The sequence below is a fragment of the Neoarius graeffei genome, chromosome 12, assembly GCF_027579695.1.
Source record: "Neoarius graeffei isolate fNeoGra1 chromosome 12, fNeoGra1.pri, whole genome shotgun sequence".
Classification (NCBI taxonomy): domain Eukaryota; kingdom Metazoa; phylum Chordata; class Actinopteri; order Siluriformes; family Ariidae; genus Neoarius; species Neoarius graeffei.
The window spans coordinates 63,385,661-63,401,455 of record NC_083580.1 but is presented as its reverse complement, the minus strand read 5'-3'; the positions used below and the strand labels follow the sequence as shown (position 1 = coordinate 63,401,455).

At 43.6% G+C, this 15,795-nt stretch overlaps 1 protein-coding gene across 3 annotated transcripts in view; it reads left to right on the top strand.

Moving 5' to 3' along the window:
- The window catches only part of cnksr2b (connector enhancer of kinase suppressor of Ras 2b), a 126,565-nt gene extending 113,627 nt beyond the window's left edge, over positions 1-12,938 (top strand). For all 3 annotated transcript variants that reach the window (XM_060936187.1, XM_060936186.1, XM_060936185.1), the window contains exons 20-21: positions 8,426-8,625; positions 11,559-12,938. In XM_060936187.1, the coding sequence (XP_060792170.1) occupies positions 8,426-8,625; positions 11,559-11,609 (251 nt within the window). In that variant the 3' untranslated portion in view covers positions 11,610-12,938. The remainder of the gene's footprint in view (positions 1-8,425; positions 8,626-11,558) is intronic.
- Positions 12,939-15,795: the final 2,857 nt, after the last annotated feature.

Genomic DNA, 15,795 nt, shown 5'->3' with positions numbered 1-15,795 from the left:
CAAGTCGCCAGGTCATCACAGGACTGACACACAGACACAGACAACCATTCACACTCACATTCACACCTACGGTCAATTTAGAGTCACCAGTTAGCCTAACCTGCATGTCTTTGGACTGTGGGGGAAACTGGAGCACCCGGAGGAAACCCATGCGGACACGGGGAGAACATGCAAACTCTGCACAGAAAGGCCCTCGCCGGCCACGAGGCTCGAACTTAGACCTTCTTGCTGTGAGGCAACAGCGCTAACCACTACACCATCGTGCCGCCCGCTGCTTTCACTCAATCCACAAAATGTTTTCAACTAGTTATTAGTATAGTTATATAATCATTTATTTAGCATCAGCTCTATGTTCTTTGTGCTTGGGTGATTGTGATTTATACACACTTGGCAAATATTTGTTGGTCTTTTTCTGTCACTGAATAACATGCAAATTCAGTCCTACACATCCTGAAGCCTTTTTTTTTTTTTAACGTTCATTGAATTATGTGATGTGTGAACCAAGCATAGAAACTTCACTCTGGTCCAGACTCAGTGCCCTTTGGCTCATGCCTGTGGCATGGTAGGCTTTAAATAATGTAAAACAACGCAAATAACTTGGCAGCTTACCAGCTTGCTTGTCATTTTTTTGTTTTGCTCCACTCCCGCTGACATTAACACAATCTTCGCTTACAGCTCAGGGGAGAGACTGATAGAAGTAGAGATCATGTTAATATACAGAGAAAACGGGGCTCAAGTGTTCATTTACACCTATAGCTTTTCCCCCAAACACCACCTTCTCATGACAGCTTTCTGCTAACCCATGCCTCCACCTGCTACACTTGTACAAGCAGCTAGTTTTAATCTTAAGCATTCTTCAAGGCAGGAGTACATGATCTAATGTTTAATAACAGTACTGTTGTGTCAGTACTGGCCTGCTGGACCAGTATCAGATTGAATTTGACATATTCTGATTGAGTTTGCTGAAGTGTTTTTGTACGTATACTTAACAGATAGGGGATTGGTACTTGCCTGGAGGATTAGAAGAGCCTGTATATTCCTCTGAAAGTCTGATGAGTCTTATACACACACACACACACACACACACACACACACACACACACACACACACACACACACACACACACACACAATCAGAGAAGACACTGTGCCCCAGAGCACATGAGGAAATACTTTCAGCCTGTGTTAATGTCTCCTCATGCCCCCTCCAGGGCCTGTATGTGTCTCTCTATCTCCATCTCCCTGCCTTTCTTGAACCACTCTAAACAGCAAATTCAGAAGATTCTTCAAGTGGCACTATTCATAACCCAAAATCTCTAACAGCTTTCCAGGGTGGTTCATACTTTACTGCATGAATTTAACAATAATTTGTGTAAGCATTCTGCATATTTGTTGTGGAGTATGATGCAAGAATTGTCACTCAAAGATGGATACTGCCCCTTATTGGTAGCTGCGGGTAGTGTGATAGTTTTTACAATTGTGTCAAATACCAGAAATCTGATCCAGAGTGTTTCGATAAATCATGACATTAAAATAGAGTGCATCAAAATATAATAAAATAGTGCTCTACAGGATTACTCACATTACTCATTATAAGCCTTTCTATTAGGCCATACACTCACCGGCCACTTTAATACTTTAATTTACAGTGGAACCCAATGTACTCTTCTGCTATTGCATGCTGAGGTACTTTTCTGCTCACCATGGTTGTAAAGAGTGATTATATGAGTTACAATATCCTTCCTGGCAGCTCAAACCAATCTGGCCATTTTCCTCTGACCGCTCTTTCCACCCACAGAACTGTCACTCACTCAGTGTTTTTTGTTTTTCACACCATTCTGTGTAAACTCTAGAGACTGGTGTGTGTGTGTGTGTGTGTGTGTGTGTGTGTGTGTGTGTGTGTGTGTGTGTGTGTGTGTGTGAGTGAGTGAAAACCCCAGGAGATCAGCAGTTTCTGAAATACTCAAACCAGTCCATCTGGCACCAACACCCATGCCACAATGAAAGTCACACTTTGAGATCACAGTTTTTCCCATTCTGATGTTTGAAGTGAACATTAACTGAAGCGCTTGATTTGTATCTGCATGATTTTATGCATTGTGCTGCTGTCAAGGGATCAGCTGATTAGATAAGTGCATAAAACAGCAGGTGGATGGGTGTTCCTAAAGTGGCCAGTGAGTGTATATGAGTCTCGGCATTGCATGGGCCGACATGGGGTGCTTTTCTTTCATCACATATACAATATATGTATCAAATAGTACACATTTCACACATCAGAGACTTGATACAGATATACTGTTTGAGTTTAATTTCATCATTATATCAAGCACTGAGTGGTAGAAATACAAAAATATTAATAGATATGTTAATATATTAGATAATGGGTCCTTACCCAAGTAACAAAACACACTCTCTTATTCATTACCAGTTTAGTTTACTCATCAGATAGTGGAACAATATGGTTAATTTAAAATGATTCATGATAAAATGTACAAATATTTATCATTCTAATGTTAGATACTTTGGTACAGTTAACAGGTAACTAAGGATCCTAATGGAGTTAGCTATGCTACTGATGCTTATTAATTTGCGAACGTTTCATAAGCTGATGAAATTACCCTTTAGATTAACAACTGAACATTATTTTCTTATGAGGCCTTCTAAAAGTAATTGTTAAATGTTCTGCTTTATTATTGCTTGGTGGCTTAGAGAGGCTGTGGTTAAGCTGTATGCTTGTTTGTTATGACATTAATGCTACGTATGTGGTGCTACTCAGCTTAGCTAGGGTTAGGTATAAGTTAGCAATAACGTTAGCAAGTAATGCTTGGTTTCACAGTTCTTTACACAATCTCATTATCTCTAGCCCAGGGGTGGGCAAACTTTTTGGCTCAGGGGCCACATTGACTTTTGAAATTTGCCAGGCGGGCCGGGCCAACACCAAATTCATACATATCGAACATAAACCGGAAAAGCTTTAGTGTTATTGTAAGGCCTTCACTGACAGAGACCCAAATGCAGATCAGATTGACATTTATTTTAGTTCTCAGTCAACAAAGGCAGAGCAGAAAAATGCTTGCAGTTCAATAGATTGGCACCGGATCCATCCAGAAAAGTAACACACACACACACACACACACACACACACACACACACACACACACACACACACACACACACACACACGTGACAGTAAGAAAAGTAGCACATTTAATTCTTAAATTACATCTTTGAGCTGCCAGGATGAGTAGAATGCCAGTGTATTTGTATATTTGTATCATTTTATACATACAACTAAATTGCATATCATTAAATTGAACTAAATTACATATCAGTACATATTTTTGTACATTTCACTGAACTCGTAGATTTACACCTGAGTGTTTTTTTTTTAACCATCCACTTCCAGCCTGCCAGTACAACCAACCACCATTAGTAGGAGAGGTACCACACCATTCCAAAATGTTTGCAGTTCAACAGTTTGGGTACCACACCATTCCAACATATTTGCAGTTCAGTGGTTTGGCACTGGATACATCCAGCCCACAAAATCAAACAAAACAGCTCAAGAAAGCAAAAAACTCCAAACTGGTTTTCAGGTTCAAAGTCACTCACTGGAATATTTCTGTCTTGTCTTCTTCCGCTTATCCGGGACCGGGTCGCGGAGGCAGGAGTCTAAGCATGGAAGCCCAAACTTCCCTTTCCCCAGACACCTCGGCCAGCTCCTCGGGAAGAACACCGAGGCGTTCCCAGGCCAGCCGAGAGACATAGTCCCTCCAGCGTGTCCTGGGTCTTCCCCGGGGCCTCCTCCCGGGGGGACATGCCTGGAACACCTCCCCAGGGAGGCGTCCAGGAGGCATCCGAAAAAGATGCCCGAGCCACCTCAGCTGATTCCTATCGATGTGGAGGAGCAGCGGCTCTACTCCGAGCTCCTCCCAAGTGACTGTGCTTCTCACCCTATCTCTAAGGGAGCACCCAGCCACCCTGCGAAGGAAACTCATTTCGGCCGCTTGTATCCGCGATCTTGTTCTTTCTGTCATTACCCAAAGCTCATGACCATAGGTGAGAGTCGGAACGTAGATCGACCAGTAAATTGAGAGCTTCACCTTTTGGCTCAGCTCCTTCTTCACCACGACGGACCGGTAAAGCGACCACATCACTGCGGAGGCTGCACCGATCCGCCTGTCGATCTCACGCTCCATCCTTCCCTCACTCGTGAACAAGATCCCGAGATACTTAAACTCCTCCACTTGAGGCAGGACTTCTCCACCAACCTGGAGAGGGCAAGCCACCCTTTTCTGATCGAGAACCATGGCCTCGGACTTGGAGGTGCTGATTCTCATCCCAGCCGCTTCACACTCGACTGCAAACCGCCCCAGTGCATGCTGAAGGTCCTGGTTTGAAGAAGCCAACAGGACATCATCATCCGCAAAAAGCAGAGATGAAATCCTGTGGTTCCCAAACAGGATTCCTTCCGGCCCCTGGCTGTGCCTAGAAATTCTGTCCATAAAAATTATGAACAGAACCGGTGACAAAGGGCAGCCCTGCCGGAGTCCAACATGCACCGGGAACAGGTCTGACTTACTGCTGGCAATGCGAACCAGACTCCTGCTCCGTTCGTACAGGGACCGGACAGCCCTTAGCAAAGAGCCCTGAACCCCATACTCCCGAAGCACCCCCCACAGAATACCACGGGGGACACGGTCGAATGCCTTCTCCAGATCCACAAAGCACATGTGGACTGGTTGGGCAAACTCCCATGAACCCTCGAGCACCCTATGAAGGGTATAGAGCTGGTCCAGTGTTCCGCGACCAGGACGAAAACCGCATTGTTCCTCCTGGATCCGAGGTTCGATTATTGGTCGAATTCTCCTCTCCAGTACCCTGGAGTAAACTTTCTCTGGGAGGCTGAGAAGTGTGATTCCCCTATAATTGGAGCACACTCTCCGGTCCCCTTTCTTAAAAAGAGGGACCACCACCCCAGTCTGCCACTCCAGAGGCACTGTCCCCGACCGCCACGCGATGTTGCAGAGGCGTGTCAACCAAGACAGCCCCACAACATCCAGAGACTTGAGATACTCAGGGCGGATCTCATCCACCCCCGGTGCCTTGCCACCGAGGAGCTTGCAAACCACCTCAGCGACTTCGGCTTGGGTAATGGATGAGTCCACCTCTGAGTCATCAGCCTCAGTCTCCTCAGTGGAAGACATGACGGTGGGATTGAGGAGATCCTCAAAGTATTCCTTCCACCGCCCGACAATGTCCCCAGTCGAGGTCAACAGCTCCCCACCCGCACTGTAAACAGTGTTGGCAGAGTACTGCTTCCCCCTCCTGAGGTGCCGGACGGTTTGCCAGAATTTCTTCGAGGCCGACCGATAGTCCTTCTCCATGGCCTCCCCGAACTCTTCCCAGTTCCAAGTTTTTGCCTCCGCAACTGCCCGAGCTGCAGCACGCCTGGCCTGCTGATACCCGTCAGCTGCCTCAGGAGTCCCGGAGGTCAACATGGCCCGATAGGACTCCTTCAGCTTGACGGCATCCCTTACTTCCGGTGTCCACCACCGGGTTCGGGGATTGCTGCCACGACAGGCACCGGAGACCTTGCGGCCACAGCTCCGAACAGCTGTGTCCACAATGGAGGTAGAGAACATGGTCCACTCAGACTCAATGTCCCCTGCCTCCCTCGGAAGCTGGGAAAAGCTCTCCCGGAGGTGGGAGTTAAAGACCTCCCCAACAGAGTGCTCGGCCAGACGTTCCCAGCAGACCCTCACCATACGTTTGGGCCTGCCAGGTCTGTCCAGCTTCCTCCTCCGCCAGCAGATCCAACTCACCACCAGGTGGTGATCAGTTGACAGCTCAGCCCCTCTCTTCACCCGAGTGTCCAAGACATAGGGCCGGAGATCAGATGAAACAACTACAAAGTCGATCATCGACCTCCAACCTAAGGTGTCCTGGTGCCACGTGCACTTATGGACACCCCTATGCTCGAACATGGTGTTCGTTATGGACAAACCGTGACTAGCACAGAAGTCCAATAACAAAACACCACTCGGGTTCAGATCAGGGAGGCCGTTCCTCCCAACCACGCCCCTCCAGGTGTCACTGTCGTCGCCCACGTGAGCATTGAAGTCCCCCAGTAGCACAATGGAGTCCCCAGTCTGAGCACCCCTCAGTACCTCTCCCAGGGACTCCAAGAAGGCCGGATACTCTATACTGCTATTTGGCCCGTAGGCACAAACAACAGCAAGAGCCCTCTCCCCAATCCGAAGGCGCAGAGAGGCGACCCTCTCATTCACTGGGGTAAACTCCAACACATGGCGGCTGAGCTGGGGAGCTATAAGCAAGCCCACACCAGCCCGCCGCCGCTCACCACGGGCGACTCCAGAGAAGTGGAAAGTCCAGCCCCTCTCGAGGAGCTGGGTTCCAGAGCCCAAGCTGTGCATGGAGGTGAGCCCGACTGTCTCTAGCCGGTACCGCTCAACCTCCCGCACAAGCTCAGGCTCTTTCCCCCCCAGCGAAGTGACATTCCATGTCCCAACAGCCAGCCGCTGTGTCCGGGGATCAGGTCGTCGAGGCCCCTGCCTTCGACTGCCACCCAATCCACACTGCACCAAACCCCTACTGCTACCTCTGTGGGTGGTGAACCCACAGGAGGTCGGGCCCACGTCACCTCTTCGGGCTGAGCCCGGCCGGGCCCCATGGGCAAAGGCCCGGCCACCAAGCGCTCGCATACGAGCCCCAACCCCAGGCCTGGCTCCAGGGTGGGGCCCTGGCTGCGTCATACCGGGCGACGTCACAGTCCTTGCTTTTTTCTCCATAGGGGTTTTTGGTGAACTGCTCTTGGTCTGGCCTGTCACCTAGGACCTGTCTGCCTTGGGAAACCCTGACAGGGGCATAATGCCCCCGACAACATAGCTCCTAGGATCATTCAAGCACACAAACCCCTCCACCACAATAAGGTGGCAGTTCTAGGAGGGGTGAAATATTTCCAGTCCTCAAAAAATCAAAACACAGGTTCCAAACAGGTTTTCATATTCCAAAAGGCCACTCATAGATCAGAATAACCTCCACAGGCAAAAGTCCAGGAACAGATATAAGCAGAAGCAAGGTCAGCTGCTCATAATACACCTATAATAACAGACAGGGACATAAATGAGGGGCGGAGCAGACACCCAAAAGCACACGGTACTTAAAAACAAACACCAGCATTACAGCAGCCACCCACAACAACCAAAATTACTAAGAGTTATACTTTTTATATTATTATGTCTGTAAACATGTGACTACCATCTTATTACAGCTCCAACATAGTTTTAAAAAGAGAAAGTGTTAATACTCACATTCACTCAGCAACCGCTGAGCTGTATTCGTCCATGCTTGCGCTGACTGGTTGTTAGCATAATTAGCATGCTTGGAGGAAAAGTGCCGTTTGATGTTATATTCCTTTAAAACTGCAACGGTTTCTTTGCAAATAAGGCATACAGCCTTTGATCGGACTTCAGCAAAAAAAATTTAGTTGTCCATTCTTTATTGAACACCCTGCACTCACTGTCCACTTTTCTTTTTTTAGGACCACTCATTGTCAGGTTTTATCCTGTGTTCTCGAGATCATCAGTGGCACGGGTGCCAGAATGACTTCCATGGCACGTGCTGCACCACTCTGCAAATGTAATCTCGCGTGAATACGACTGACTGGAAAGACGGATTTCTAGAACACCTGTCTACGTGATAACACTGACGCTTATAGTTTATAGATCTGCTCAATCGTGTTTATATGACTGTCTTCCGCGGGCCGGATTAAAAATGCCAACGGGCCGGATGTGGCCCGCGGGCTGTAGTTTGCCCACCTCTGCTCTTGCCGCTTTATCCTGTTCTACAGGGTCGCAGGCAAGCTGGAGCCTATCCCAGCTGACTATGGGCACAATATTTACACAATATTTAGGCAAATATTACATTAACTTTTTAAAAAAATCATTATTTGTCATGCATGCACTGATTCTTTGGGCGAGTTTGTGTTGTGTCAGGACAGCTTCAGGTTCCTGAGGTAAAATGATGCTCAAGGGCCCGTTTTCAAGATCTCATCTAGGGCTCCACAGACCCACTGGCTGGGTTTTACTGTTATTAGTGTGTATTACTATTATCAACATATCATTTTGTGAATAGTGTTTGTAGCACTTCTGATGGCTCGCTCCAATCATCTTTCGTCTTTTTGTTTTTCCTACAACATCTATCCTGCCATAGTCACTTGGTGGAACACTAATACATAGGAAAACCTTACTACCTACATAAACCAGCCTGACCTTTATGTGACTTGTTTTTACCCTGCCATATAAATAAAGGCCCAGTATTTTACATTCCGTCACTAAGTAACTCAGCAGATAGTGCTCAGCACTGATGGCTCACTACACTTGCTCTCTTGTGCCTTCTGCAGGTATGGAGCGGGAACGCAGGCAGCAGGCTGATTCGCTGTGTGACCTGTATCGAGCTCTAGAGAGGGCCAGCTTGTCCCCTGTAAATGAGCACATGCCCACCAATCGTCTGGAGTACAAGCGCTCATTTGTCCGCCGTGGTAACGACCCCTTGCTTAATGAGAAGCTGCACCGCCTGCGCATACTTCAGAACACATTCAAGGTAATGCAAATACTGGGTTTTGGTAGTGAAATTTATGCAGTTTGCAGCATGATATCTATACATAATTATGCCAAAACAAGAGTATTGTACTCTATTATTATTACATCCTATTCTAAAATAAATGCTTCCAACTACCAGACCTCAGATTTGCACCAGGCAGCAGTCTTTTCCATCTTGCCCCTGCAGCAGTGAGGACATGACGACAGGCTTCCCCAGGGGAGACAATTTAACATGAGGCAATGAAATAATACTGTATCTATAAACTTGCCTTTTTCAACAGACACACAAAACAGGTCTCAATTTCTCCAAATACTGCATCATACACATACATTTGCTTTGTTGCATTGCAGTGCATAGACTATTATAGCCAGTTGAGTAAGGTCATACATGTTTGAGCCAAGGTTAAAATTTTGGAAGCCGAATGAATGCACATAAAAACAAACTCGTATCCTCTTTATAATACACAAGGGTTTGTTTTTACAGGAGAATAACATCTGGATAGCTGCAGGATCGAAACTATACAAACAACCCATGTTTTATGCTAACTAGCTGCTATTGTAAAAGCAATAATCAGCAGCTTTTTTATGGGGGCGGGACATATGATTTATGGAGAGCATTTTATTAGAGTACAGGATGGAGTACCATTTTTTTTCCACAAATTAAACACCTTTTTAAAAAAAATCTTTTTCCCCTGATACATAGAGATTTATTTGCGTCCACATTACCAAGAGACATAGCCCGATCAGCCATAACATTAAAACCACTGACAGGTGACGTGAATTACGTTGATTATCTCATTACAGTGGCACCTGTTGAGGGGTGGGATATATTAGGTAGCAAGAGAACAGTCAGTTCTTGAAGTTGATGTGTTGGAAGCAGGAAAAATGGGGAAGCGTAAGGATCTGAGCAATTTTGACAAGGGTCAAATTGTGATGGCTAGATGAATGGGTCTGAGCATCTCCAAAATGGCACATCTTATGGGATGTTCCTGGTGTGCAGTGGTTAGTACCTACCAAAAATGGCCCAAGGAAGGACAACCAGTGAACCGGCAACAGGGTCATGGCTGTTGAAGGCTCATTGATTCGCATGGGGCATGAAGGCGAGCCCATATGGTTCAGTCCCACAGAAGAGCTACTGTAGCACAAACTGCTGAAAAAGTTAATGCTGACATCTTTCTGTTTTAGCCAAACAGACTGTTAAAGTGCATCTATCTTGGGCTACATCCACATGACAACGGCAACAAGATTTTTTTTTAAATATCGCGTCCACATGGGCAACGGATCAGTAAAATATCAGGTTCATATGGCAACGCAACGCTTGCTGAAAATGATGCAATACACATGCCACACCTCTACATGCACTGTAAGACGGTCCCATTGGAGACACCAGAACAATAGAAGTAGACGCATGCGCATAACTGCGCATGCGCACAGTGACTATCCCTGTCACACGCACACACTTTCTCACTCCCTATCCTATGGATATAGTCCCTTTAAATCACATGCTCGTTTTTTGAATGGAGACGCGGAAAGAGGAATGAACGGGGGTAGATGGAAGCCGGTACGCCAACATTCTGATATCCTCCAGACTTCTTTAATGGTCCGGAATAAATTGAATGCTACACGTTGATGGATTACTTTGTTCTTCTACGCCCTTTTTGAGGAATGTATTGTCAGACTTAAACCAACATCTGAAGAGGTGAGATCGCTCCTTTTTTTCCCCTATTTTTGCTGGCGGGATTGACTCTGCCCTAAGGGCTATTCTCTCACTCTCTCTCACTTTGCACCATTACACAATAAATATTCACAGTGAAAATATTTTGTAAGCGCGTTTCATTAACCAAGTTATAGGATTTGTTGACAACTCGCATCGAGTTCGTTACACTTCTACCCGGCGTGAAGCACATGTGGTTGTGACGTCATCGTAAACAAATCCGTTCTACTCATCCAGACGACTTCGCAACGGCTCTGTTGCCAGATTTTTTCACTCTGGAACCCGTTCTCAAAAGATTTCGTTTTGGGGCACCCAAAACGCCGGTGCCGTGTGGACGCCAGGCCGAAACGATAAACAATTTTATCAGATTCACCTGAATCTGTTGCCGTGTGGACAGGGCCTTGAGCACACTTCATCTACCACCGGCTTGCTAGACCTGTCGCAGCTTCGCCAAACAAACAACCATTCACACACACACACATTCACACCTATGAGCAGTTTAGAGTAGCCCGTTAACCTAACTGCATGTCTTTAGACTATTGGGCAAACCGCAGCACCCAGAGTAAACCCACGTAGACACAAGGAGAACATGCAAACTCTAAACAGAAAGGCCCCCATCGGCATATTATACTACTAATATATAATATATTACTATCTAAAAAAAATGTGAATTTCCCTTTGGGCTCAGTCAAGTAATCTACCTACCTACCTACCTACCTACCTACCTATCCACCCACCTACCTCCCTCCCTAAAAATGTTCCAAACGAGATTCTACCAAGGTTCCTTTTTATTTAAAATGCTGTCCAATAAGAACAGGTCCAGATCAGTATGTAGTATTATTTTAAACTACAATATTACCTCTTATAAAATGTATAGGCACATGCCTTAACAGTATTATACTGTTAATACTGAAGCACCTGCATCACATTATTGACTCCTTTAATGTATTAAAGTCACAAAAGAAACATATTTGTCTAATTTTTAGTTGATTTTTGATATTCATATTATTCTGTTTTAAGATTAAATATCAATGACAAATTGTTCACTAACTACAGTGAAACTAAAAAGAAAGGTAGAGTTATGAGCTGGACGGATGTACAGTAAGCCCAGACCCTATAGCAAGACCTGAGGCTTTAAAGTGTTTAAAAAGTCTGAACTGTATTCTCTCATTTGTTTGTTACTTTGCATAAACAAATGAATGCAACTTATCTTCTCACAGGATGTCCCACTCAAAGAGGCCGAGACGAAGATCATTCATCGGGATGTCTAAGGAAAACAACAATCTTTACATCTGTATATAAAAATACTGTATATTAAATGTGAAAGGAGTTACCTCTGCTCCAATTCTATTCTCTTCATCTCTGCTTTCTTGTGGAGGTTGATTTACATGTGCACAGCCAGTCAATGGCTTTTGAAGAAAAATATTAAACATGCTTTCCAGAAAAGGCCTTAGTCCATAAAAAAGGACTAGACAGTCCAATAAACTGTCTAGTTTATTAGACAATGCTAATATTATCTGTACCCCACATTTCAGAGTTTACAGGACTCAGAGTTCAGTCTTGAGCTTTGTTTACCGTCTTTTACAAGTTTCCCATGTGTACTCCATACAAGGGTTTCTTCAATGTTCCCTTCCCAAACATATGCTGGTAGGCGAGTTGTCTGGCATCCCATCCAGGGTGTATTTCCACTTTGTGACTATGATCAAGATAGTGATTACTAAGAATGAATGAATGAATGAATGAATGTATGTATGTATGCATGCATGTATGTAAACTGACATATAAATTGACAGATGTTGAGTGCATATATCAGTTCTTGTTTTCAGTAAAATAAAATAAAAAAGCCACAGATGTTTTTTTTTTTCAGTTCACTTGTACCTATTCCCTACTTATATATTTCAAATTAGCCCATTGTTTAATGTCCAACCAAAAATGTTAATATATTCATTCAATCATCTTCAGTAACTGCTTTACACTGGTCAGGGTTGTGGTGGATCTGGAGTCTAGCCTGGGACTATTACACTCTCAGAAAACAAAATACATCATTGTACCTTTAGGGGTACAACAGCTCGTCACTGGGGCAGTACTCTCTAAGGTCCTTATTTGTACCATTTATATACTGACTGAGAACATACATGTACCTTTTTGACACTAAAAAGGTACACATAGTTACCTTGAGGTCCAATAATGAGCCCTGAGGGGTACATCAGTGTAGATTGTACCATGGGGTACAGAAATGGACTCCTACTGTACCCCCATTTCTTAACAATGTAGGCATTTGGCAGAAATACCTGGATGGGATGCCATTCCATCACAGGGCACCACACACACAGACCCTTAGCATGTTTTGAGAGGTAGCTGGAAACCCAGAGGAAACCCACATAGACACAGGAAGAACATGTGAAACTGCACCCATGCATTAACCCAAACTCAAGATTGAAGCAGGGATCCTGGAGCCGTGAGACAGCAACGCATCCTGCTGTGCCACCAAAAATGTTGATAGAATATAGATTGCTCAAAAACTTTTGACTGGCAGTGTATTTATTAGATCTTTATCCGATCTTTATCATTATCCTCTGAGCCCGTTTTACTTGCCATATTTTTGCCATGTCTTCCTCCTTTCTCTTTCTTGACTTGGTTCCATAATTGGACAATGTTAATATGTGGATATGAAGGCATTATTTTGTATATTGGTATTATATTGGTAAATTATGGTCTGTTGAAACCTTTGAAGTTTATGTATTATTTAACACATATTGGCCTTTGAAAAGCCAAATGACTGCACTTCCTTTGAGCTTTGCTCATCTACACTGACTGAACAAGAAAACTGCTGGTAAAGACGTTCCTCAACTACTGATTGTGTTAATATTATTTTACTTTGCATGGCCATAGTCAAAGTTATGAGTTTTGTGTGTGTTTTTGCTTCAAGTTCTGAATTGGATATTGCATTTTCTTTAACTTTTATAGTTGTAAAACAGTGGATGTCAATAAGTATAACATATGGAATAACTATTTGTAATTATTGTTGTAAAACAAAGAGAGACAGATGGTTGTATATCAAACATGTCATTGTTGTCCTTGCATCCATCTGGCTGTCTTCTGTATGGCTTCTGACCTTTGACCCTGGAATCAGCCCATAGTACAATGTTAAACATTTAAGGCTTCAGTGTTAAATACACAACAATGCTAAACTAAAATGGTTAACCAGTGAAACGCTGTCTATTTTTGTAAGCATGATATTTATCCACCGGTTTGTATGTGGTTTTATATTTGGAGCTGTGTCTTAATTGAAAATAACTGATGATGTTGATCCCATTGACAGGATGAAACCTATAAGTAATTATCCTGTTGTACTGTATCTCTGAGCTGAAAATAATTTTAACAATAAATAGTTTGATGTTTTGGTAAAAGTTTCTGATACAACAGTGCTGTCAAATTCTGATTGATCAGAAGGTGATGATGATTAATTTTCTATAACGGTACTTCCTGCTGCAAAGCAAATCATAGGTTTGTTAATGCATTCATTCTAATACATTATCTTGTGCTACTATTTACCAAAGAAAAACAAATAATTGTTGCTATGGTCAAAGTACGCCCACCCATATCTGTAGAAAGTTGAAGTACCTTAAGTTTTAACCTAGGTTTTTTCCCCATGCCAAATAAACTTAGAAACTGACTTCTCTAAATCCCTATTGGTTTTTTTTTGTTAAGTACAGAGGGAACATCTGTAAAGGATAAAGCAGCCGGGGGAGTACATTCATTTTAATGAGACTAATTCGACCAAACAGGAAGGTTATGCCAACGCTCAAGGTCTTTTTTTAACAGCAGCAAGAGTAGGGGCAAAGTTAAGCTTCCAAAGATCCAACAGAGTTGGTGAGATTCTAACTCCTAGATATGTAAAACCGGAGCCTGACCATGTAAAAGGAAAATTGTTTGGGACATCAGATTTACCTACGCAGCCCAGTGGCATAGCTTCAGATTTATTAAAGTTAATTTTATACCCTGACACAAAACTGAATTAATTAAAAGTATTCATAATTGCGGGAATAGATAACGCCGGGGATGAAACAAACAAAAGGATATCGTCTGCATATAAGGCAATTTTGTGTTCTTTATTTCCCAAATAGACTCCTCTTATTGCAGCGTGTAACTGTATTACCTCTGCCAGTGGTTCTAGGGCCAAGACGAAGAGAAGAGGGCTAAGGGGGCATCCCTGGCAGACGCCGCTGGCCACTGGAAAGGGTTCGGAGTGGCGAGCATTAGTTATGACAACAGCTCGGGGCGCATGATATATAGTTTGGGTCCATTTTAAAAAGTTTCCACCAAGGCCATATCTTTCCATAATGTTAAACAGATAAGGCCATTCGACTCTGTCAAAGGCCTTGTCGGCGTCAAGGGATAAAGCTAGTGTTTTCTGTTTATTTTAAAATGATGAATGCACAATATTTAAAAGTCTCCTAACATTGCTGGAAGAGTAACGGCCATGTATAAAACCTGTTTGGTCTGGGTTTATAAGAATTGGAAGCAGGTTCTCAAGGCGCTTTGCCAAGAGCTTTGAAAGTAGTTTGCTATCTACTGATATGAGGCTAATGGATCTGTAAGAACCGCATATGTCAGGGGGCTTGCCCTTCTTCAGAAGAACAGAGATGCGTGCAAGATTTAGAGTTTTTTATTTTATTTTATTTAGCCTTTATTTAACCAGGAAAAATGGTCCCACTGAGTTACAGTAACTCTTCCACTGGAGAGTCCTGGCCAAGACGGATGGCAAAATAGTTACACATACACAAAAGACAAGACAAACCACAACTACACTACAAATAACATACTACACTCACTACATAACCTGCTACACACACTTCATAACATATTACACACACCAGCTCACTAGTAATGACAGACTATAATTAAACAAAGTAACACAGACAGCTAAAAGCAGACAAGAAACCATAGGTTTAAAAACAGTTACATAGCTCAGTTAAAGCTGATTTCAAACGGTTTTTAAAAATGTTAGAGGGAAGAGTTTCAAGATTTAGGATGGCCTGAGATTCATTCCAGACATTTGGTGCAAATGATGAAAAAGCTATTTTACCCAGTTCTGTTCTTGTAAAAGGTGTGCGTAGTAATATTTTTTCTGATGACCTAGTCCTGTGAGCACAATTTTGATAAAAAAGTAAACTGGAAATATAATGGGGTAGTTTACCCATAAGTGCTTTCGCAATAAAAATCAAAGCATGGACTTTTCGCCAGAGAGAAAGAAATGACCATTGCACTGTTTCATACAGAGTACAGTGGTGAGTCCTAGCCGATGCACCTGTGATAAAACGCAAGGCTGAGTGGTACAATACATCTAACTTTTTTAGTAAACATAAACTGGAGTGCATATAAATTATGTCACCATAATCCAGCACTGATAAGAACGTGCTCTGTACCAACCTTCTCCTTGCAGTGTAAGGAAAA